The sequence below is a fragment of the Salmo salar genome, chromosome 18 (genome assembly GCF_965601325.2).
Source record: "Salmo salar chromosome 18, fSalSal1, whole genome shotgun sequence".
NCBI classification, from domain to species: domain Eukaryota; kingdom Metazoa; phylum Chordata; class Actinopteri; order Salmoniformes; family Salmonidae; genus Salmo; species Salmo salar.
The window spans coordinates 11,357,209-11,384,076 of record NC_138308.1 but is presented as its reverse complement, the minus strand read 5'-3'; the positions used below and the strand labels follow the sequence as shown (position 1 = coordinate 11,384,076).

Sequence of the window (26,868 nt, the reverse complement as noted above, 5' to 3'; positions counted from 1 at the left end):
CCATGATCTACGGCCTGCCCACCATCCATAGCCCGACCCTTTGAGTGCTTATGAGTGCTATAATTCACTCAGCTATGGATTTTCCGTTATGGGTTGGCACCTCTAAACACTCTGGGCTCGCTGGCAGTGCACTCAGAAACACCTCTTAGTGTTAGGGGACAGGGAGGGGACATGGGAGAGGTCATGTGACTGGAGTGGAAATGACTCTGTAACAACTCTCTCTGCTCTGACCAGGTATCTGTTAGCCTGATCTCAGATCTGTTTGTGCTGTCTTGCCAATAACCATAGATATTGGCAAGACAGCCCAAACAGATCTGGGACCCGGGCAGGTGTTTTATCAGTGTAGATCACCAACATCAGTATGTATTATTTTCTGACAGTAGGCCTATGATCAGTCACCTTTATTTTCTGGTGTTTCATATATTCTGACATAATAATGTTGACATTTCCTGATAGTGAGAGACTCGTTAATGATCTAGTGAGATGTTTTTAACTCCCAGCATTGTCCGTCATACCCTGCACACAGTGCCCGATACACATCCGTGATGACTCATGGAACAAGCAAGCTACATGCCTTCTGTCTGACACTATACTGTACAGTACCTGGGACAGTTCGGCCTGTTGACTATAATGTATCTTGGCCTCTGGCAGTCATTTTTCCCCCCCCAGTCTTGGGTGTTACCCAGCTTCTTTCCACCTCCAAAATCACCAGACCTTATTAGGGTTTCACTGTGGAGTAAATGGGTGCTTGTTGGTAAGGCTTGTTGCGTGGTTGTGTTTCATGAGGGAGTTTTAAATCCCTTAATTCAGCTATTTGTGGGAATCTGACTCTGCAGGCTGTTTAGAGGACAGTGCTCTCTTGAAGAACGCCGTATCACCTCTTTTATCGAATCTACGTTTAGAATGATATGTCATTTGGGTGAGAAGTTCCTCGTGCCGTGAATGATTATGACCTGGATGAAATGACATCGAGCAAGTAGTTGTGTCTAGACAGTCGTTTAATGCTATGCCTTGTTCTCTTCTCCTCTGCAGACTGTCCAATCACACAAGCCCCACTTCATCGCAGTGCACTGTCAAGAGGTCGGCGGGAAGAACTACGAAGCGTCCATGTCGCACGTAGATTGTTTTGTCAAGTAAGTTACCTCACACTTGCTGGTCCCCCTTCAAATTTCCCTTCACTGAAGAATTGCAGCCAACTCTAGTGTTCATAGCAACCCTAGTGGGGATTAGGGGTTCTTTTTCTGTCAAGATGACAACCACTGCCTTGGTCCACAGGAAAATTAGGGCCAAAACGATGTGAAAGTGAGTGAACAACTCCACCTTCTGGTGACCGCTTATTTGGTTTCATGTTTGGTGTTGATTTTCAAAGAATTAAAAGAATGTACTAGACGACCATCGTTATTGAATAAACTGTTTTGCAGGGCTTATTTGTGTAGCTAGTCTTTCTTGTTTAGTCATAGGATGGACAAACTGAATGTTTTAGGTCAATGGGGGTTTATAAGATATTTGATATTTGTTAACAAGATTCTATCAAGTGCTCTCTTATGTAACCTCTTTCAAAACAATTTAGGGTGTCCTGGTGTGAACTTTATTAGGAGGGGGATATTGATAAGCAGAATAGACTGTCTGTGAGGCCTCAACAGATTTAACAGTATCCTAATACACTCACAATCTCCTGTTCCTTATCTAGTCTCCCTTAAAGGGCAATTAAGGAAGTTAATTGCAGTTTGCAGGAAGTTGAAGGTAATTTGGCTAGCCATTGCTAACTAGCATTAGCGCAATGACTGGAAGTGTACCGGAACAGCTAGCATGGAAGAACTACATTTCCACCATGTTCATATTTATCCTACTGATCATCATGTTGTTGATTAAAGGAAGATAAATAAATCAACCCATGTATCTGAAGACTGATGGGGCCATATTGTGATGTGTCCTCTCTTCTAGAGAGCTGCTGTCCAGTGATGCCATGAAGGAGTACAGCAGAGCACGTGTCTACCTCGACGAGAACTACAAATCCCAGGAGCATTTCACAGTAAGTGCGGGTGGTCCATTTGCCCCTGCTAAGTGGTTCTCTTCTTGTAGATCTCAGGGGATTTGTTTACCGCACACCGTCTTAACTCACCACAGATGTGTTGCATTCACCCATTTTCATCAGAAAGCTCTAGACCCAACTGGGGTGAATTTGGCCCGCAGGTAGTTTTATTTGCAACCCCCCCCCCCCCCCCCCTCCACCATAAGACTGTAACAGCACCAGGAAATCAGCTCCAGGTTATTTTAATTTGGACATCTGTCCTAAGTATTCCCACGCATAATAGAGAGACACGTGATCGTATACAAATGTAAGGAAGATATGAAATGATGTTTTAGTCAAATATTATATCTGTTTTGTCTTCTTGTGGTCAATTTGCAGTCAACAAGTTATTTGTAATTATGTTTCGGCCCACCGACCAGCCGCTCGAGAAAAAAATGGCCTGCGGCTCAATCTAGTTGATGATCCCTGCTCTAGACACATCAGGTGTGACATTAGATAAGATGGCTGAGGGAAGTTTTAAGTTGAAGCTGGGGGCCCTCAGATGCTAGAAGGAAGAGAATTAAGAAAATCAATCAAGTATTTATTTTCCACAGCAGTGTGGACCCCAGCATTTTATTAGAATGTGCAATAATGGTAGACCACCACAAGGTGGTGCTAGATGGTCTGGAATGTTTTGTGGATTTAGAAACCAGCTGCAACTTGAAGTGTTATCAGCTAATAGTTGGTTGTGGCTTTTGTTATTTTACATGATTTTTAAAAACATTTTTATATATCTATATTTTTTTTACAGGATATGTTGGTCTTTGTTGCCCTCATTAATCTGCTTATGTAATAGCCTATACATGTTGTAGTTGGCAATTTATATTACGGAGAGTCTGATGGATCATGCGTATTAGTTACTGCAGTCATTATTTTGCACATTATGTCATAATTATCACAAAGATGTGCACCGCTTGGTCCTAATTGTTGCTCAGTTCATTTTGCGGCCTTTTCCCTCCAAATCATGCACAACTACACGTCAGTTGCATTGCATGACCTCTTGGTGGAGCCAGATACTCAGTGTTGATTATAATCTCAATATTAGTCTTCAACATCCAGACACCAGTAGCCCCCCCCCCCCCCCCCCATCTGAGCACACACATACACCGTTTTATTCCCTCAAATGATTACCACAAAAGCAATTTGTTTTATAATGCTATCCAATTAATGCTGATAGCATGTTACTCCCAACAGTACATTTGGAAGTAAACAATAATGGTGGTTCTAGTTAATTCCCTGACTCTTGACCACATAAAGAGAGGGGAATAGATGTGGTTTAAGGACCCCCCCACTAACAATCAGTGTAGATGTGACTGCTGAGCCGTTCCTGTCATGGTTCTCCTCTCTATTCTTCTAGAAGGTACTGTATTACTACCGTGGTACACTTACTACCACCGTCACCGCCAGCCCAACATTTTATTTTCATAAACATATTATGACCATATCGCAAACGTATGCCCCCACTGCAAAAAAAATAATGAGCTGACGTTTCGCTTAAACAATGACGATGACATCCTCTTGTTTTGATGATTTCTCCCAGGTTTATTTTAGACTCTCACATCTCGGATAAGCGTAGATGTACACCAATTACTGTTCTAGTTCTAGACGGTTTCTATGTTGGAGAAGTAACTTTCTTCTAAATCAATTTGTGCAAAGAGAACCACAAAATAAACATGTTTATAGATATTCAAATCGAGGCCACAGTAAATATGGATACAGACTGTCCAGTGCGCCTCGCACAGGGCTTGCCATTTAGACGAGATGACATCATCACTCATATTTGTTTTCTCAACCTTCGATTTCTGCTCGAGGGTAATTGTTTGTTGTCTGCTCTGCCTGTCAATTTCCAGATAATGTAAAGTGGCAATCCCCGCGTGGCTCCCGGAGCCTACCAGTAACGGCAGCCGAGCGGATGTGCTATAATGTAGTGTAAGTGTATGGTAACGACCTGAGGGAGTGTTTAGTTTACCTGTCCTGTCTCTATGTTGAATACAGTGGCTGGGTGGGGGGGTCGCCATATGCTTCACTCGCACCACAGCAGGAGCAGCGTCACCGTGCCACGGCTGAGTGTGTGCGAGCTGTGTCAGTGAGCTGTGTTTGGGTAATTTGAGCACGACCTCTTAATGTACCAAGGAAGCACTGGCTGATTCTTCTGATTTGTGAAGAGACGAATATGTCAACAGGTTAAAATGGTCAAAGAGGGGTCTGGTTTTGTGTGTGTGTGTGTGTGTGCTATGCTTTTCGTTGGTATAGTAGGCTATAGGACCTACTGGTACACTGTCAAATAGAACATTTTGAGGGGTTCCCCCCCCCGTGTGATAACCTGGGCTAAGTTTTATGTCCAACATGAGTACTGCTAGGATAGTACTGACATGAGTACTATCCTAGAAAACGCTGGTCCTAACTCCATGCCGGTCTGTCAGTCAGGCATCCAGACCAGTGTTGGATGTAGGCAGACATTGAGGGAAGCTGGCCAGCCTTCACATCTCTCCCAGAGGGAGGGTGTGTGTGCTGTGCAGTGATGGGGGGTGGGGGGGGGTCTTGAGTGACACATCCTCCTCTGGGGGGGCCTGGTGTTTTACGGCGCTGTTAAGGTATACAGCAGGTAAAATGTCAATTAGGAAAGCCCGCCCTGATAACCTTAACTCCCAATCCACTTGTTCTAGGCCATTAATATTTATCACAGGCCCGGCCCTTTGGGCTGCTGGGGCGTCATGTGGAATGATGTTCACTAATGCCTTGCCTTTATTACCTAGGAAAGCGTTCCTCACACGCTGACTGGGGTCTGTGTGTAGGCAAAAACACACCACCCTCACAGTTATTGTCACAGCACTCACTCTTTCTATGCTTCATAGCCGAAGTACAACAGTATTTATTACAAACACACACACACCTTCAGCATCGAGTGACATACAAATTAACACACACACACACACACACACACACACACACACAATCCCCCCCTTACACAGCTATCAGTTGTTCCAGAGAATTGTAATGGGAAATTAAAGGCGTCCTCCCTTGCTCCACAGGACAGGAGTGCGAGGCCAGAGGATAAATCAGGTTCTGTGCTCTGACAGGAATCTCACTCCGCTTCCGCATCCGTGTCCGTTCTCATCCCTGCAGCTGCGGCCCAGGGTCACATTGGCTTAATCTGTTTAGCTGCTGTTTGTGCTGGGTGCTGTCTTTGACGACTCCACTGGACGTTCTGATTGGATTTCCCTGGTGGTGTGGCGACTAGGGAGTGTTGTCACCCTGAGGGACGCTAGGAGCACTCCCATCAGCTTCCCGCCCCGTCTATCAAGTTAGCTCTGCATGTAGTGTGTACGCACCTACATACCTGCACCTACGTTCTGTGTATACACACTGACAACCACATATAGACTCAAAGGAAGGTATGCATTCCTAAACTTTCAAATGAGGAAGTTCTATAAAAAAAAAAAAAAAATCTCGTCCTATCAAGATTTACTTTGAAACTTCTTTAGTTTTACATAATATTTCCCAGCTGTTTTCTCATCACACCTAATGGTTGCTCCTCAGTAGCTCTGTTCTATATTTTTTATTTAACCTTTATTTAACAAGTCAAGTCAGTTAAGAACAAATTCTTATTTACAATGACGGCCTACCCCGGATGACACTGGGCCAATTGTGCGCCGCCCTATGGGACCTCCCGATCACGGCTGGTTGTGATACAGCCTGGAATCGAACCAAGGATCTGTAGTGACGCCTCTAGCACTGAGATGCGGTGCCTTAAACCGCTGCGCCACTCCTCGGGAGTCCCTATCTCCTGTGGTTCGGATGAGGGAAGTGGTGCTGATGGCTGAACTCATCCACAGTCATCCCCAGGCAGGCAGGTGTCATCGTCATGTTGTCCCCTCAGCCCTGGGCCACTTTAGAGGCATGTCAGGAACTGCCAGCAGCACCCCAGCCTGCTTCCAAGGTGTAGCCTTAATTCTTTCTGCCTCCAGTAGGCCACAGTAATACAATCATCCAAACTGAACCCAGCGCAGCACATCACCCAGGAATCTATGAACACTTAGTGGCCCTGCGGTGACAAGGCAAGTGTGTTTGCTGTGTTCGCATGCGTCATGCTCATCACCTATTTTCACGGTGCACCACCATCTCCCCTCCCCCTTTAGGTCCAGATGATGGGGGCTTGTTTCATCTCCTACCCCTTAAGCAACTCCTCCTCTGCTTTAACATACACAGGGAATGAACGAGAGGGAGTGTGTGGGGGTCACGGCAGGGGTGTTACTACACTGGTTTACACACACAGGTTAAAGAGGAGGACCAACCCCCCCTCCAGCCCAACGCACACACACTCCGCCCTCATGGTCTGGGAGAAGGCGTCAAGTGCTTAAGGAGGTTAAGATATTGCAAACTAAATCTCTAGGCTCTTATTTCAATATGGTCAGAAGTACTGAGCAGACCGAGGCAATTTGAATGGAGTAGATGTCAGCAGGGTAATATTGTTGGGAAATAACTCTCCCTCACCATAAGTCATGCACTCAGGGCATGCAAGTAAGTGCATGCATACACCCTCACTCACTCACGTGCACACATACTCACACTCACTCACGTACACACACACACACACACACACACACACTCAGGACATGTGTTGAGCGACAATCAATGAAACTGCCATCAGAAGTGAATTATGAGGGACAGAGAGCGGGCTGTGCCTCCTTGGTAACATTTTACTTGAAACTGTATATATAATTAATGGATTGAGAACAGAGGCAGAAAAATGTATGGAACTCAGCCTATGCCCTCCTCTGGACCATCACAAAAATAAGTGTCTGGCACATATACACATGCAAGCACACGCACTCACGCTAGCACACACCGTCCGTCCCACTCACCCTCATAAACAGAGCTATGATAAAGTGTTTGTGTGTGGTGGGATTGGTTTAGTGGGGGCAGCAGGCAGGACCTGGGTGGGGAGTAAATCAGATCTGTCTGGAGGGGGGGCGCCGGGGGGGGGGGGGGACGCCAGGCACAGATAATGATGTGATTCCAGTATGCGATGTCCAGGCGCCCCCCGCCACCGTACATTATGATATGCTTCCCCCAGCCGGCGAGGGGCAGAGTGAAGGTGAGCCTGTCATATTGATCTATTTAGAGCTAAAATATGAGCCACTTTACTCTGCTTCCCAGCGCAGTGATGTGAAAAATAATAACTCGGACCAAAATTAAAAATATTGATCGCTTAGGAGGTGTTGAGAGCGAATTAACACCCACTGAAGGATTATTCTGAAGGAGGGCTGGGTGAAGGATGTTGGTGTGCCGGACTGTAAATATATCTGACCGTCTATACTCCGCTACCCGCAAATTATAGTACTATACGGCACTGCCAGGTTGTATTCTGTACATTTCCCTGACCCAAATGAACAGGGCTAGGAAGTAGCTCTCTCGTCATCCACTTTGTCATTGATTGATCTGGTCTTGACTCCATAATCTGGCATTAGCTCCGCTTTATTCAGGGCCCTCAGTAACGGATGAGTTGACACCCTTGCCGTCAAACGTCTGGGAAAACATTTGCCACAAGGTTAATTTTATTGCCTGCTCCATGCGTTTGTGAGCAGGCAGGAGGTATCCTCTGCCCGGCTCCTGATGAATGGTTGCGCTGAGCCGGTGGGAATGAAAATGAGAGAGGGAACGGAGTTAAGAAATGCATGGGGGAACAGAGTTAGACGGCCTGCCGCAAATCAACAAAAATTATAATTGGAACCTTAATGTATAAGTGAAATGATGTTCCGTTGCTTTCGTGTTGAAGTCTATCAAGTGTCCTTATCAATCGTGTACCTTGTCCCGCCTCATCTCATTTTGAAATAGGTTAAGTTATATCCGTAACTCAACTTATGCAATATGCCGCAAGTAAAAAAAAACAACAAAAAAACCACTTAAAACATCCAAAACCTCATACTTAACTTTCCTATTCACAACTGCTATCAATTGACTACAAGGACGTTTGTTTTTCTGTTTCCTACGAGCGAGTGAATATCTAGAGATTTGATGAGCAGGCAGAGAGCGATAGTGAGTCGGTGTTTAGTGGAGACTTGAGGCATTGGGATCACATGCTGAGTGTTGACATCAGTGAAGGCACTATCTGGCGACGTCTCCTCCCGTCCATGGCTGTCCTCTGCTCTCCTCTCTTGGTGAAAGCTGCTCTCTGTGCCTGGCGTCAGGCCCTGCCCATAGCTACTAGCTGATCTGATCCCCATATGTATTGATTGTCCCATGCAGCAGCACTTGATTTGCATGACCCAGCTGACCAGGCAGATACGGCCAATTATTTCCCCATTAGCTAATCTCTCTGGCGTGATTTCCATAATCCTCCCGCTATTGAGAGGCCACACAGGCCCCCAGCTCTCTGGAGAACATAGACACAGCCCCCCCCCCCCACCTCCGCACACAGACGCTAAAATAAGTAACAATAACCATGCGCTAATACATTCTCAAACCACACCAACTAATTTTCATTAGCACCAAAAATAAATAAAATACACAGAGGTTTAACGTCACTTTCTAAGAGAGATTTCTCCCATAATAAACGTCACAAATCATAGCAAGTGTCCACACCCTTGTCTAAACTGCGATTATCCTCATAACCGTCCTGTGAATACAGTCGGCTGGTCCCACTGACATCCCCGTGAGAGGCACTTGTCGCTGAGAGTGTGTGCTTTTATGATTTGTGATTGTGTGTGTGTGTGTGTTGGAGTGTCAGGGGAGGCGTTGTTAAATGGCTCCCGGCGTCTCTTTAAGCCCTCAGGAACATGATCATATTTCAGCTACCCCAGTCCCTCTCAAGGGCTCCCCTCTAGCTCTCAGAGAGGCCTTCACAATACATCAGGCTGCTGGTGTTATTATCGCTGACAAAATGGTGGTATATGGGGAGATGTTTACTTCTATAACCCTGTTTATTATTATCATTTGGATTTAATGTACTGTAGGTTTTTGATCAATCAGATTAGGGTGAACTTCATAAAATCGGGGTTTCCTCAATGTGCTGTAGTGACTCAGTTTTAGTGATTAAAATAGTCACCAAGTCTGTGTACTTATATACATATCACTTAAGCAGCGTTTCCCCTATATGCATTAACAGAGGCGAACCGCCGCTGCTAAATAGTGGCCAGCCCAATTTGTTTTAAAATAATAATGTACTGTATATAGAAACGATAATGGAGCAATATATAAGATTCTTCCCCACTAATTTTACCACCGCTGCTGAAAATAATTCTAGGGGAAACACTACCCAAGGCATAATTTAAATAATCCATTAAAAAATGCTTCAATTCCTGCCATGCTCTCCTGTATGGTATATTGTACAGAAAGTATGCATTCCCCACGTATGGATGGTATAGACCGACGGCGCTCTCTAAGAGGTTTGCTTTAATGACATGAAACTGACTTTGGTTACCCTTGATTTGGAGTCTTGTGTGTGAGGGTGCCAGTGTCTAGGGCTCCCCTACCCCCTGAAGACATCAGCATTGTTAATGTAGCTAAGAGTGCTTTAATGCTGAGAATGAGGCATGACCTTCCTATGCCCGTGTGTCTATGGCCTGCATCTGTGTGCGTTTCCTTGTGTATCGGCTTACTCATGTTTAGCTGATGTCTACTACTTAGTCTTGCTAATATTTTGGTGATACTCTTCCCGGGTGGGACAACTTATAGATCTGTTAATGGTTATGGGGAGGTGTGCCCCTTCTGTCAAATGAGGTCATTTCTTGACAATATTTCTGTCCATTTAAGGGACCCCTTTTGGCTTAAGAGCACCCCCACAGGTGAAAGTTATTTTATAGCCTCCTTAACTGTAATACACCAGTGGAAATGGTGATATGGATTATCTATCTATAAAGACAAGATCCACCACCTCCCACAACTCTATCCCAGGAGCTTTCCCACTTGTCGTGTTTGGGGGGGGGGGACTCACCATGTCGGCCCAGTCCGATTGATCTTATTCGCCTTGCGCTGGAATTCTCGTTCAGCGACAGTTTGCATTGATTGCGGAGGAGAACTTGCCACCCCCACCTCTCCAAATGAGCGGATAATTAAAAGGCCAGCTTCCACAAACAGCCAGTCAACAGGCGACATGATGGATTGTATTGCCCTGGAAGCTGACCAACGCAACGCCCCCTTTGGAAGAGCAGGTCCTCAGCCAGGTCCCCAGGTGTCTATTACCATGGCCTGATCAGAAATGCAGGGCAACACCCACTGCTAATTAAACACCCAGAGGTCGCCTTTGTTTTTCTGCCCACTGTTGTCTCTCTTCATTATTGGATTGCATTTAATATTTCATGAAGCCGTGGCTGGTGGCCATTGAGGGGTTTTGGGGGACAGCCCTCAACAGTGGACACAGATGACTTCTAGGCTGGAACAGAGAGGCACAGGTCACTATAATAGTCTGTCTCTTTTGAGATACTTTTTGAATTTGTTCTGACTCAAATTTCTGAGTAACAGGAGGTATAGAAAAGGACTAGATGGACAGTCCAGCAGTATGATAGCAAACACTATGTCCATGCTGTCCCATTGGACACTGGTCATATCGCCTAGCACAGACCGGTTAGATGTACGACACGGTTTCCATGGCAATGGTATCACTTAGCAACAGTGGACTGGACTGATCCCTGAGTGATCCATGGGCCTTCAGGAACAAATGGCCTCTTTTAATCAGGACATCCCTCCCCTGTCTGTCAACACGTGCCTCGTTAGCAGGTAATTGTGAGAGATGGGCGTGTACAGAGCAGCAGGGAAATGATCCATGTGACTCTGTACAGAGTGGTACTGTATGGGTATTTAGAGAATGGAGACCTCAGTGTGTGTCTGTTGCAGCACCACCAGCGGGAGTAAAGATGACTGTGTGTCATATGGAAGGTAAAAAAAAAAACATACATCCGTGGTTCTAATGGCATTATGGTCCGTCAGGGCGATACAGCCGTAGGAGGAGTGTGTTTTGCGGTCCCTGAGTGGCCCCTAACCGGTCTGATTGGGGTAATTGCTAGATCCGCTGGTCTCCATGGCTGTCAGTTTTGTCGGTTAATAAGACCAAACAATGTGATCATCTCATTTCCGTCCTCACTTACACAGCACCTCATATGGGATAGGATGGTGGCTTCAGACAGTCACACGCACACACAAACACACAGAGGGAAAGGAAGGTTAACGTAGGAACCCATTTATTTCACTTTAACCAACACAATGACTCTAAATGGCCTTTCAAAACCAAAGAGAGGAGGGACAAAAATAATCTAATAACCCAATTACTGCTGGGCTTCATTCTGGAGTTAAGTGCATTTTTATTGTGTAACTTTTCTCTTTTTTCTTCTACTCTCTTAGCCTACCACCCCTTTTATTTTCCTCCTTCTTCAGCAAGCGCTCCCTCCATGCCACTTCTCATCTAATATCGCCATAATTGGGTTTGGTTCTACAAATCAAATTTCTCCAATTGGGTTATCCTCCGAAATTGGAGAGGTCCCTTGGCCAGCATGGGCAGGGAGTTAATCTGCTTTTGTTAAGCCCCCTCGGTGGCAGTGCCGGCAACAGGGGCCACCGCGCCAGTTAAAGTATTCGCCTGTCACTGTGGACACACTCGTCATTTAGGCCCCCACACCACCCACCCTGCATCCTACGCACACGCCGCCATACCCTGATTCCCCTTGTGCAAATAATGACATTCGAATCGAGCATTAACAAGCTTAATTACTTTAAAATTGTCATTTTAATTTACACTGATATAGTATTGATCACACAAGCAGAGATTAAGGCCCTCACTGGAGCGGATGATGTGGAATTAAACAGGGCAGGGGTCCTCCTGGGGCCCGCCTGTCCCGCCGCAGCCAGAAGAGGAATGGTATTTCTCCGTAATGAACTGGCAGCATGCGCAGACATGAATCTCTGGCCTGCTGGAAAAGGATGGAAATAATGGGGTTTGGGAGCCATGGAGGGTTATTCATTCACTGCCATGCACCAATTCTCCTGTGATTCATCCGAGGGGTCCCGGTGCTGTGTGTTTGCCTGCGACATTCCGTTTGGCTGACCTTTCCGGGCTAAGTGTATATATATTCCCCTCCGTAGGGAGACACCCGGGCAGGTGAGGAGGGGGAGGGGGCATTTTCAGGGAGCCATCAGACTCTAATCCAAACATTGCCAACAGAGAAAGTGTCTGTCCGTGATCCCTTCTCTCATCCTCGATCATCAGCCCTGTCGGAAAACAGGACACTTCCCTGGTGGAATTGATCTGGGCGGTCCAGCCGTGTGTCACGTACAGCTGGTTAATATCAGAGAAATCGTTACATTAAATCCAAGCAATTTCTTTCTTGTTTACCGGCCTGTTTTGGAGTAATTATAGCTGTGGAACTAACCCCCTTGACACATGTCTCTGAAGAGAACTCAAACAATCTCTCTCTACACACAAGTGCATTTTAAGTCTAGGAAGCACTTAAACCTATAGATCTGATAGGAATTAGACCATAGCTGTCTATAAATGTATAAAGAAGAGCTAATATATTGCAACAGCTACCTTTAAAGCTACCTCCCTTTTTGACAGAGGTGTATTCTTGCTCTAATAAAGTTGTAGAATGTTTGTAATAACAAAGTTAGATTCTTTTAGAATGTTGTTGTTGATCATCACAATCCTGAACTGAATAATATTCTTGTGTGAGACCGCGCATCAACTTTCTCAGTGTGTTTTACCTTGATTTGCAATTGTTTGACTTGGGGGGGGGGGAGTCAACCTGATGACCAAAGACTTCCTAGTCCACGTTCGTCCTTGAGCTAGCGTAGGTTCATAAGAGTCCAAAAGCACCAAAGCAGATTGGAAAAAATGTTGCGAATATGCGTGAAGGTCTCAGGCTCTCTGCTCATTGCATTACCACACCTGGATGTCGTAGGGTGGAAGCCATTCCAACGATGAGGAAGAACAATAGCACATTTTCCCCCTGGCTGGCATGACTTCCCATGCTGGATCCCCAGGATGTCTCCAATACATATAATGGACTTGGCAAGGCATGGGGTGGCCCGGCTTAGGCCTTCTACTCCACTCTGTCATCCAATCACCTTATTCTTATGCTCTTGCATTATTTAGTCAACCAGCCGTCCATTTACATCAACCCGTAACCAAACCGCTACTCTGCCTCACACACCGCAGAGGCACTTAATAGAATTAGCAGGTATTGTGCGGCACATTTTAAACACATACAGTACCAGCTGCACTCTCCCTCACTCCCTCCCCGACAACCTTTCTGCATATAGCAGTCCAGTCCTCTTACTTCCTTAGTCCCTCTTACTGTGATGCAGTCTCTTTCTAGTGGTTGTCTTTCTTCTATCCTCTACTGTTTATATGCTGTAGCTGTGTAGCTCTCCTATCTGACATTGATTATTTTTATTAATTAATACATTACCCCTTTTACTCCCCAATTTTGTGGTATCCAATTGGTAGTTACAGTCTTGTCTCATCGCTGCAACTCCCGTATGGACTCGGGAGAGGCGAAGGGCCGAGAGCCGCGCGTCCTCCGAAACACAACCCAACCAAGCCGCACTGCTTCTTGACACAATGTCCACTTAACCAGGAAGCCAGCCGCACCAATGTGTCAGAGGAAACACCGTACACCTGGGTCACCGTGTCAGCGTACACTGCGCCCGGCCCGCCACAGGAGTCTCTAGTGCGCGATGCCGGCCAAACCCTCCCCTAACCCGGACGACATTGAGCCAATTGTGCGCCGCTCCATGGGTCTCACAGTCGCAGCCGGGTGCGACAGAGCCTGGACTCGAACCCAGAATCTCTAGTGGCACAGCTAGCACTGCGATGCAATGCCTTAGACCACTGCACCACTCGGCAGGCGACATTGCTTCTTATCATATAATGGTTCAGTCTTTCTGTCTTGGTTGTCACGCAGACGTGTGTTTATGGTTGATAAAATCACATATGGCATTTGTGCTGCTATTTTACCGGTATTCATTCTATTTTGTAGGCCCAATGTCTGTTACTCTCCACTGAAATAGAATCTGTTCTTATTGCACACACAGTTTCCTAATCTGATTTTGAGACATGTTTTGCATCTCTGTTTGTGTAGCAGTAGCACATGAATAGACCAACTGATACAAATTAAACATTCACATGATTGGAACTTGCAGTCATGTGTCTCCATCTGAATGATTCTTTCCCATCTCGACACTTCAATGCTGTAATTTTTTTATATATTTTTAAAATCAGTCTCATATGCTTTGCCCCTTGTGATTTCCCGGAAGATGCACATTGAATCACACTACAAATTGTTATAGCCCCTCATCTTCTAACCATATTTAAACATGCACAGGGCAATCGATTTGTAATGGCTCTTAGTGGGGGTTCAAGGAAATGAACAATCCCTTTGTCCCCTACCTCCCCTACCCAGCCACCCCCTGTCCCTCTATGGGCCATAAAAGAGCTGTACGCTCCCAATGAGGGGATGGCTTCCTTCTCCTTCTGCAGGTCTAATAACAAGCCCTTTCTTCCTGTCCCGGACCTTCTCCAATTGATTTGTGTCAGGAAAATTAATGCAGTCTCTCCAAGGTCCTTGGGGTCAGAGGCAGAGCGCGTTCCTGCAGATGAAGGGGCGGCGCTGGGTTGAAATGAACAGCAGTAGCCCTACCATGGGACATCTGGAGTTCCCTGATGAAAGCTGCTATTGGGTTCCGAAGAGGGCGAAAGGCACTGCTTTATGATGTATTGTCAGTGGGATGTTGTCAAACACCAAATGCATCTGGGAAGATATTTGATGTTCACAATGCCAGACCGTGTGATTCACATCAAATAGGTCTGCCTGGAATTGATGGGGTGAAGTTTAACCTCTTGGGGCTATGTGGGACGCTAGCGTGCCACCCGTGGTGCACCCTATCAACAGCAGGTGCATTTCAAGAGCGGCAAATTTGAAACCAAATAAATGTCAAAATTCAAATTTTTCAAACATACAACTATCTTACACCCTTTGAAAGATAAACATCTCCTTAATCTAACCACGTTGTCCGATTTCAAAAAGGTTTTACGGCGAAAGCATAAAGTTAGATTATGTTAGGAGAGTACATTGACAATAGCTGTGTGTAATGTTTTGTCAATTCAAAGACAGGGTCACCAAAACCATAAAACCAGCTAAAATGATGCACTAACCTTTTACAATCTCCATCAGATGACACTCCTAGGACATTATGTTAGACAATGCATGCATTTTTAGTTCTATCAAGTTCATATTTATATCCAAAAACAGCGTTTTACTATGGCATTGATGTTGAGGAAATCGTTTCCCTCCAATAACCGGCAGTCAAGTCAGCACCACAAATTAAATAATTAAAATTAGAAAACATTGGTAAAATATTATATTGTCATTTAAAGAATTATAGATTTACATCTCTTGAACGCAATCAACTTGCCAGATTTAAAAATAACCTTACTGGGAAATCACACTTTGCAATAATCTGAGCACTGCGCCCAGAAAAATATGCTTTGCTATACAGACAAACGGCCATGTTGGAGAGATCTAAAATCGAAAATACTATGTAAATAATCCATTACCTTTGATTCTCTTCATCAGATGTCACTTCCCGGGATCCCAGGTCCATAACGAATGTAGTTTTGTTCAAAAAAGCTCATCATTTATATCCAAAAAGATCCGTGTTGTTAGCACATGATCTAAGCCAGCCGGACTTCTCGTCATGAACGAGGGGAAAAAATATATTTACGTTCGTTCAAACATGTCAAACGTTGTATAGCATAAATCATTAGGGCCTTTTTTAACCAGAACATGAATAATATTCAAGGTGGACGAATGCATTCTCTTTTAAAACGTTTTGGAACGAGGGTACCCAACATGACCTCGCGCGCCAGAGTCTAATCGGCCATCACCGTTCCAAGGCTCTTGTTCGGTCAGATCTCATAGTAGAAGATTCAAAACACTTTGTAAAGGCTGGTGACATCTAGTGGAAGCAATAGGAAGTGCCAAAACATTAATCAGCCCCTGTGTGTTTCAATGGCATAGGCTTAAAGGTAATTCAACACATCAGGTATCCACTTCCTGTCAGAAAATGTCTCAGGGTTTTGCCTGCCAAATGAGTTCTGTTATACTCACAGACACCATTCAAACAGTTTTAGAAACTTTAGGGTGTTTTCTATCCATATATAATAAGTATATGCATATTCTAGTTACTGGGTAGGATTAGTAACCAGATTAAATCGGGTACGTTTTTTTATCCAGCCGTGAAAATACTGCCCCCTAGCCCCAACAGGATAACTTTTTACATGCGGTCGGTAACTGGTTGAAAGGAATCATTTGCAGCTGGATTGGCTACAAATATATCCAAACTAAACTAGTTTGAGCCATAGAAAGCTTTATTTGAACCCCTCGAGGACACAGAATTGGTCTCTTTAATGGCATAAAGTAAGCCTAACCATATTTCTGTAAGTAATTCTCTCCAAGTGGGGTTTAATCTCACACAAAGTTCAAGCCCACAATGGCTCCCTGTGTGTGAGGCACTCCTTGGCTAAATACTAACTCATTAAAGAGCTGGCTAATTAGATTGGATGCTATGGTCTTTCAAATAGATTCAACCTCCTTAATTTGAATGGCCTAATTGCATTCCAGCACTTTTTGCGGGGGTACATCTTTCAAAGCCATCCCGGTTGGCCTGAGATGAAGGGCTTATACAGAGCACGGGGGTATCATGTCCTTGAACCCTCTACTGTATGCCTCACTTGTTCCTCTATGGAACATACAGTGCCTTCAGAAAGTATTCACATTTTGTACTGTTACAGCCTGAATTCAAATTTGTTATATTTAGATTTTTTGCTCCCATGTCTGGTCCATCCTTGGGAGCAATTTCCAAATGCTTGAAGGTACCACGTGCATCTGTACAAACAATAGTACGCAAGTATAAACACCATGGGACCACGCAGTCGTCATACAACTCAGGAAGGAGACGCGTTATGTCTCCTAGAGATGAACGTACTATGGTGCGATAAGTGCAAATCAATCCCAGAACAACAGCAAAGGACCTTGTAAAGATGCTGGAGGAAACAGGTATAAAGGTATCTCTATCCACAGTAAAACGAGTCCTATATCGACATAACCTGAAATGCCCCTCAGCAAGGAAGAAGCCACTGCTCCAAAACGGTTTGCAACTGCACATGAGGACAAAGATCGTACTTTTTGGAGAAATGTTCTCTGGTTTGATGAAACTAAAATACAACTGTTTGGCTATAATGACCATCGTTATGTTTGGAGGAAAAACGGGGAGGCTTGCAAGCCGAAGAACACCATCCCAACCGTGAGGCCCGGGGGTGGCAGCATCATGTTATGGGGGTGCTTTGCTGCAGGAGGGACTGGTGCACTTAACAAAATAGATTGCATCATGAGGGAGGAAAATGATGTGCATATGTTGAAGCAACATCTCAAGACATCAGTCAGGAAGTTAACGCTTGGTTGCAAATGGGTCTTCCAAATGGACAATGACCCCAAGCATACTTCCAAAATTGTGGCAAAATGGCTTAAGGACAACAAAGTCAAGGTATTGGAGTGGCCATCACAAAACCATGACCTCAATCCAAAAGAAAATGTGCGGGCAGAACATAAAAAGCGTGTGCGAGCAAGGAGGCCTACAAACCTGACTCAGTTACACCAGCTCTGTCAGAAGGAATGGGCCAAAATTCACCCAACTTATTGTGGGAAGCTTGTGGAAGGCTACCCAAAACGTTTGACCCAAGTTAAACAATGTAAAGGCAATGCTACCAAATACTAATTGAGTGTATGTAAACTTCTGACCCACTGGGAATGTGATGAAAGAAATGAAAGCTGAAATAAATCATTCTCTACTATTATTCTGACATTTCACATTCTTAAAGTAAAGTGGTGATCCTAACTGACCTAAGACAGGGAATTTTTACTAGGATTAAATGTCAGGAATTGCGGAAAACTAAGTTTAAATGTATTTGGCTAAAGTGTATGTAAACTTCTGACTTCAACTGTATGCCTTGTGTCTGAGCAGTTGAATTGCGGCTCCACTTGGTTTCTGTTCTGACTCTTTGTCAGTTTGATTGCCTTATAGAGGGAATAACTACACTGTTTGTATTCAACCGTATTCCGTATTCAACCTAGTCACTGTGGGAACAATATCCCCTATACATTTCCTGATGTCACCGTCGAGTGTTTACACACCGCGAGTACTACAGGTAATGTGTTGATAGAACTTTGGTGGCATTTTCCTCAAATTTGCTTTGTTGTATCGAAAGTACAAACAATCTTCAGTTTACTTGCCCCAATGTGATACCATGGACATACAGTATAACTACGTATGATTTATGAATGGCAAGGATTTAGGAAATCGACTCGTCAATTAAAGCACAGGGAATACCCTTTGCGCCACATCTCCCATACGGGCTAGTTGGCCAAACATCTACTGGCCCGAACAGAATTTCTACTCGTCCAGACATGGTATAGTTGTTAATGCATTGGGGTCATGACCTATTGGCTGGCACCCTTTCTCTCTATATTCAGCTATTAATAATCTACATTTGGTTATTATGATTATTATGACATTTGTTTATTATTATTAATTAAAAAGTTGTGTAATATAATTTAGCAATGCAAGTCATTACTCTATTCCTGAGAATAGCATTGTATTTATTGCTTTTATGCGTGTAGTCTTCAATGTCTTTCAATGATAAACTGCAACAGAGCAGGTAAATGTTGAACTGAAATGCAAAAATGGACTGAAAAGTTATGTTGGGCTAGTGACTGATGAGAGCCACTGGCCTGACATGTCTTTACTGGCCCCAGCCGGCCATCGTTAATGTCGGACCCTGCACGCAAAATAAAATAAATGAATGTGCCAAAAAACAATAGGCTCAGTGGATTTTGACTTATCGTTACCACATTATATGGGACGTGCAAATTCATGCACTCTCCCTCTGTGTAGTAATTTGACTGCACAGACAGAGCACACAACACACAGGCACTGAGAGACGGGATAGACAGCAGACTGTCAAGCCAGCAGTGTTTCCTTGTCATCGCTCACGTTGTGACTGTCAGGCACCTGTCCTATCAAAAGTTCGCCAGAAGATTCAATCGTTCATTCTAGTGGGTGAGGGCTCGGCATACTTTCTTCTGACTAGCGAATTGAAAAGTAGCCTAGTTAATTTAAGTGGAAAGTGTACCCGGCTGAAAATCACTCAGTAATCGGCTGTATAGCTGACAACAGGGCTTGTGGAAAACACTGACATTATCCAGATTTGAAATTTGGCTCATTGATTTGAGTAGTTGCCTTTATTTCACCCCTACTCTCCTCACATGACCTAATGATATACAGTGCATCACTGTCATCTGGAGAGTGTTGAAAGGAGCACACAGAGGGCACTTGAGACTGCATCTAGGCATATATTCTCCCTTTTCGGGCTGTTGTATTTAAGGAGAGCAGACTGCTGCCGGTCTCACCCCTGGCTCAGGTCCTTAGCTCACTTACATCTTAATGCTGTCTTAAGGGGCCCAGGAATGGGTCCGATTGATGCTGCGATTTGTACGCATAAGAAAGAACATCTGCTTAAGAATAGTCCCCCTCGCTCTGTTGTTCCGGTTTTATATTTATTATTATTATAATACAAAAAAGCATGACATAATTTCTGTTATCTAAGGGACTGGGGCTGCCATTTACATTTGGCTTTTCATGCTGCAGCCATGTGGCTCTTGGGTTGATGCACTGGAGTATAACTAAGCTAGCATGGTGGATATCCAACCATTTAAATCAAGCCACGGGAATTTTACATAACACATCATCGGCGAGCATTGGTTTTTACATAAAGACAAAGAGGCCACAAAAAGGGACCAGACCGGGTCTTAGCCGAGCCGACCGACTGCGTGTGTTTTTCTGGCTCCGCTAAAGCTTCACGGTCCTGTGGTCACTGTTTGTGCTCCGAGAACGCCTCTTCCAGTATCAAAGGGAAAGCTGCTTATTTTTTGCCCTGAGAAATATTTTTTGTCTTTGCCCTCATAACTGAAACCAGTCCTCCAACGGTTGAGTCCCTCTGCTGTCCTGGCTCAGAGAACGACAAGTCCTCAGGTCCAAGGAGAGGCACACTGCTGCCCTATACTGTACAAGCCCATTAATTGTCCCTTTGACGTGTAACCCTCAACCACAATATTAATTGTTTATGAAATGGTGTATGAGTGGGGTGACATTGCCTTCGTTGCGGAAGAGATGTGTCCTTATGGACGGAGTAGGAAGGGTTGTTGATGCAGAGATATGGGGTACATTCTGATAAATCCCTCTCTGAACTGATTGGCGGATTCCGCAAAGATGCCCCAAACTAATAAATATTTGATTGTTGTCCCTGGCAATAGAGCTGTATCTCATTGGACAGCCAAGGAGGCAACTTCGTCATTGCAAGGCCATATCCTGTAGCCACCGGCAGCATGGGAAACGGACAAAGTCAAAGGTGCTGCCTGTGGCCCCTTACTGACTGATGACCTGACCAACTGACGTCACGCCACTGATTGCTATCCCAGCATCCTTAGAGGGATGAGACGTTGCTCAATGCACTGTATTGACATAGAAAGCGTATGTAACCGATGTGAAATGGCTAGTTAGTTAGCGGCGGTGCACGCTAATAGCGTTTCAATCGGTGACGTCACTCGTTCTGAGACCTGAAGTGGTTGTTCCCCTTGCGTTGCAAGGGCCGCGGCTTTTGTGGTGCGATGGGTAACGATGCTTCGTGGGTGTCAGTTGTTGATGTGTGCAAGGGTCCCTGGTTCGAGCCCAGGTTGGGGCGAAGAGAGGGACGGAACCTACACTGTTACACGTACACTTAGCGTGCACTGTCAGTGGTTGCTCTTGCATGGTGAGCTGCACATGTCATAAACCATGAATTAACTTACAGCGTTAAGTGCAAGAGCAATATAGCTAAGTCAATGCAAACTATTTAACTAGTTTCATGCGTTTAAATTAAGTTTTGTTCCCTTCTCGCCCTGTATGATTCTGATCCAATAAGGAATATCACAAATGAACCTACAGGAATAGGCCAGATATTAAATCCAATAACAATCTAGATTGATGAACAGTCCATGACAACATTAGCAGCCTTCTCCCAAAGCCAAGGAAAAAAAATCAATGGGCTCAAAGACCTGTCATTTGCATGACCATCTAGTTCCCCTAATGGGAATACTTTTTGAAGAGAAAAAAATTACAAGTTGAAATATTCTTTTTGATTATTGGACATCCATAGATAAATATGATTTACATTAATGAGCATAAGTATATTAAAGGCATTTTATCTCCAGCATCCCTGAAACAATTGAATAATGGCCTTGCAGTCATGCATGGGGCTGAACAAAACAGAGGGGAGGTAATGTCATTTTAATTACTAATGGATGCCTCGATGGTTTAGCCTTTAGATTTTTTTTTCTTCATTTTTAGGCCATTTTTCATTTTAATAATGCAGATAATATTCATCATCTGCGTATCCTTTTAAAAAGATAATCTCGTTAGCCCCATAACCGCATATTTACTTAAAGAAAGTGGTTATCACCGGTTTATTTGAAGATGGGTTTCAAAGGAAGATTACATTTCGGATGCAGAAGGGACATCCTTTCATGTCGCCTTACGGATGTCTGTCAGCTGTAATTAGGAACTAGGACTTTGACCTTGGGTGGGCTACAGATATCATGGAATTCCCTCGAAGCCATGTCATGTTGTCTGAGTTACTATGCTATCCTGTTTGTCACCAAATTAGTGTTACATTTTGTTGTTGTATAGGTAGTGCCTTCTTCTTAATTAGTATATAGGTACAGTTGAAGTCGGAAGTTTACATACACCTTAGCCAAATACATTTAAGGTCAGTTTTTCACAATTCCTGACATTTAATCCTAGTAAAGATTCCCTGTTTTAGGTCAGTTAGGATCACCACTTTATTTTAAGAATGTGAAATGTCAGAATAATAGTATAGAGAATGACTTATTTCAGCTTTTATTTCTTTCATCACATTCCCAGTGGGTCAGAAGTTTACATACACTCAATTAGTATTTGGTAGCATTGCCTTTAAATTGTTTAACTTGGGTCAAATGTTTTGGGTAGCCTTCCACAAGCTTCCCACGGTAAATTGGGTGAATTTTGGCCCATTCTTCCTGACAGAGCTGGTGTAACTGAGTCAGGTTTGTAGGCTTCCTTGCTCGCACACGCTTTTTCAGTTCTGCCCACACATTTTCTATGGGATTGAGGTCAGGGCTTAGTGATGGCCACTCCAATACCTTGACTTTGTTGTCCTTAAGCCATTTTGCCAAAACTTTGGAAGTATGCTTGGGGTCATTGTCCATTTGGAAGGCCCATTTGTGACCAGGCTTTAGCTTCCTGATTGATGTCTTGAGATGTTGCTTCAATATATCCACATAATGTTCCTCCCTCATGATGCAATCTATTTTGTGAAGTGCACCAGTCTTTCCTGCAGCAAAGCACCCCCACAACATGATGCTGCCACACCCGGGCTTCACGGTTGGGATGGTGTTCTTCGGCTTGCAAGCCTCCCCCTTTTTCCTCCAAACATAACAATGGTCATTATGGCCAAACGGTTCTATTTTAGTTTCATCAGACCGGAGGACATTTCTCCAAAAAGTGCGATCTTTGTCCCCATGTGCAGTTGCAAACCGTAGTCTGTCTTTTTTTTGGCGGTTATGGAGCAGTGGCCTCTTCCTTGCTGAACGGCCTTTCAGGTTATGTCGATATTGGACTCGTTTTACTGTGGGTATAGATACTTTTGTACCTGTTTCCTCCAGCATCTTCACAAGGTCCTTTGCTGTTGTTCCGGGATTGATTTGCACTTTTCGCACCAAAGTACGTTCATCTCTAGGAGACATAACGCGTCTCCTTCCTGAGCGGTATGACGGCAGCGTGGTCCCATGGTGTTTATCCTTGCATACTATTGTTTGTACAGATGAACGTGGTACCTTCAGGCATTTGGAAATTGCTCCCAAGGATGAACCAGACTTGTAGAGGTCTATAATTTTTTTTCTGAGGTCTTGGCTGATTTCTTTTGATTTTCCTATGATGTCAAGCAAAGAGGCACTGAGTTTGAAGGTAGGCCTTGAAATACATTCACAGGTGCATCTCCAATTGACTCAAATGAAGTAATTTAGCCTATCAGAAGCTTCTAAAGCCATGACATCATTTGCTGGAATTTTCCAAGCTGTTTAAAGGCACAATCAAGTTAGTGTATGTAAACTTCTGACCAACTGGAATTGTGATACAGTGAATTATAAATGATTATAATTATAAGTGTAAATAATTGTTGGGAAAATTACTTGTCATGCACAAAGTAGATGTCCTCACCGACTTGCCAAAACTATAGTTTGTTAACAAGAAATTTGTGGAGTGGTTGAAAAACGGGTTTAAATGACTCCAACCTAAGTGTATGTAAACTTCCGACTTCAACTGTATATACTGTTCTCTCTTGTCATGAAGGATCTAGTGTTCATATTCTAGCTATAGGACAGCTAGCGAGGGATACACCTGCTGAGGAGTTCTCTGACCTTAGCAAACCTTCCTTGTACTCTGAGATGCTTCATGGCCAGTTAAAACTCCTACAAAATCCTGCTTATCCTCAACATTAAGTTAAGGGACTACAAATTCTCAGTCAGAGCTATTATGTGAATAACTGTTTCCAATTTAAATCAAATTTAATTGGTCGCATCCACATATTTCGCAATGTTAGCACAGGTGCAGCGAAATGCTTTTTTTTTTTTTTCTCCAACAGTGTAGCATAATTTAACTAACAATAGAAAACAATACACACAAATCCCAAAATTCTACAGATAGATATTACGAAATGTATTTATTTTACCTTTATTTAACTAGGCAAGTCAGTTAAGAACAAATTCTTATTTTCAATGACGGCCCAGGAACAGTGGGTTAACTGCCTTGTTCAGGGGCAGAACGACAGATTTGTACCTTGTCAGCTTGGGGATTTGAACTTGCAACCTTTCAGTTACTAGTCCAACGCTCTAACCACTAGGCTACCCTGCCGTCCCAAATAACAGTACGAGCAATGTCGGAGTCCGAGAATATAAATATACGGTGACTTTTTCCACTTTTTCGGAAAGTATTCAGACCCCTTGACTTTTTCCACATTTTGTTACGTTATATATTCTAAAAGTGATAAAATAAATCATTTTCCTAATCAACCTACACACAATACCCCATAATGACAAAGCAAAAACAGGTTTTTAGACATTTTTGCAAATGTATTAAATATCAAATATTTACCTTATTTACATAAGTATTCAGACCCTAAGAGACTTGAAATTGAGCTCCTGTGCATCCTGTTTCCATTGATCATCCTTGATGTTTCTACAACTTGATTTGAGTACACTTGTTGTAAATTCAATTGATTGGACATGATTTGGAAAGGCACACACCTGTCTATATAAAGTCCCACAGTTGACACTATGTCAGAGCAAAATCCAAGCCATGAGGCACAGATCTGTGGAAGGGTACCAAAACATTTCTGCAGGTCCCCAAGAACACAGTGGCTTCATCATTCTTAAATGGAAGACTCTTCCTAGTGCTGGCCGCCCAGCCAAACTGAGCAATCGGGGGAGAAGGGCCTTTGTCAGGGAGGTGACCAAGAACCTGATTGTCACTCTGACAGAGCTCTAGAGTTCCTCTGTGGAGATGGGAGAAACTTCCAGAAGGACAACCATCTCTGCAGCACTCTACCAATCAGGCCTTTATGGTAGAGTGGACAGAGAAGACTGCAAAAAACTCCCTAAATACAGGTGTGCCAAGCTTGTAGCGTCATACCCAAGAAGACTACAGGCTGTAATCGCTGGAGGTTAAAGAGATGCTGTTGTACCTTCTTCACCACACTGTCTGTGTGGATGGACCATTTCAGGTTGCCAGTGATGTGAACACCAAGGAATTTGTAGCTTTTCACCCTCCACTGCAGCCCCGTCAAAGTGGATATGGGCGTGCTCTGTCTGCTGTCTCCTGAAGTCCATGATCAGCTCCTTTGTTTTGTTGTAGGAGAGGTTATTTTCCTGGCCCCACTCCACCAGAGCCCTCGCCTCCTCCCTGTAGACTGTCTCATTGTTGTTAATTAGGCCTACCACTATTGTGTCGTCAGGAAACTTGATGATTGAGTTGGAGACGTGCGTGGCCACGCAGTCATGGGTGAAAAGGGAGTACAGGAGGGGGCTGAGCACGCACCCTTGTGGGGCCCGTGTTGAGGATCAGCATGGCAGAGGTGTTGTTGCCTACTTTCACCACCTTGGGTCTGCCTGTCAGGAAGTCCAGGAGCCAGTTGCAAAGGGCGGGGTTCTGACCCAGAGTTCCAAGCTTATTTTTATTTATTTTATTTTATTTCACCTTTATTTAACCAGGTAGGCAAGTTGAGAACAAGTTCTCATTTACAATTGCGACCTGGCCAAGATAAAGCAAAGCAGTTCGACAACATACAAAAACACAGAGTTACACATGGAGTAAAACAACATACAATCAATGATGCAGTAGAAGAAAAAAAAATAAGACTATATACAATGTGAGCAAATGATGTGAGATAAGGGAGGTAAAGGCAAAAAAATGCCATGGTGGCAAAGTAAATAAAGTATAGCAAGAAAAACACTGGAATGGTAGATTTGTAGTTTGAAGAAAGTTCAAAGATAAAATATAAATAATATGGTGCAAAGGAGCAAAATAAATAAAATAAATAAATACAGTAGGGGAAGAGGTAGTAGTTTGGGCTAAATTATTGATATTTATTGATATTTATTTATGATATTTATTATAATTATTGATGAGCTTGGAGGACGCTATGGTGTTGAAGGCTTAGCTGTAGTCGATGAACAGCATTCTTAGAGGTATTCCTTATGTGCAGATGGGATAGGGCAGTGCGATGGCGATTGCGTCATCCGTGGATCTGTTGGGGCAGTATGCAAATTGTATTTGGTATAGGGTGTCGGGTAAGGTGGATGTGATATGATCCTTAACTAGCCTCTCAAAGCACTTCATGTTGACAGAAGTGAGTGCTACGGGGCGATAGTCATTTAGTTCAGTTACTTTCTCTTTATTGGGTACAGGAACAATGGTGGACATCTTGAAACAAGTGGAGACAACAGACTGGGATAGGGAGAGGTTGAATAATTCTTTAAACAGTCCAGCCAGCTAGTCTGTGCATGCTCTGGCTTGGGATGCCATCTGGGCCGGCAACCTTGCGAGGGTTAACATGCTTAAATGTTTTATTCACGTCAGCCACAGAGAACGAAAGCTTTACAGTCCTCGTGAGCGGTGGTGGTCCACGTCGGCTGCTCTGTGTTTTCCTCAAAGCGGGCGAAGAGGTTCTTAGCTTGTCAGAGAGCGAGGCGTCGGTGTCCTCAACGTGGCTGGCTTTCTCTTTATAATCCGTGATTGTCTGGAGTCCCTGCCACATACGTCTCGTGTATGAACCGTTGAATTGCGAGTCCACCTTGTACATGTCCAACTTGCCATGGTTAAATGTGGTGGTTCGCGCTTTTAGTTATGTGAGAATGCTGCCATCTATCCATGTTTTTTTGTTTGGATAAGTTCTTATTGTCACAGTGGGAACAACATTCTCACTTCCTGTTGAACTCAGTCACCGAGTCAGTGAAATACGTCGATACTGTTTTCAGTGGCAATCCGGAAAATGTCCCAATCCGCGTGATCAAAACAATCTTGAAGCATAGATTCCGATGGTCAGACCAATGTTGAACAGTCCTTACCACGGGTACTTCCTGTATAAGTTTCTGCCTACAGGATGGGAAGGAGCTAAATGG

The 26,868-nt window shown here is 44.0% G+C and overlaps 1 protein-coding gene across 2 annotated transcripts in view; it reads left to right on the top strand.

Moving 5' to 3' along the window:
* Window positions 1-26,868, top strand: part of LOC106576776 (inositol polyphosphate-5-phosphatase A) — a 281,297-nt gene that overhangs the window by 122,340 nt on the left and 132,089 nt on the right. For both annotated transcript variants that reach the window (XM_045700743.2, XM_014154171.3), the window contains exons 3-4: window positions 1,033-1,133; window positions 1,945-2,032. In XM_045700743.2, the coding sequence (XP_045556699.1) occupies window positions 1,033-1,133; window positions 1,945-2,032 (189 nt within the window). The remainder of the gene's footprint in view (window positions 1-1,032; window positions 1,134-1,944; window positions 2,033-26,868) is intronic.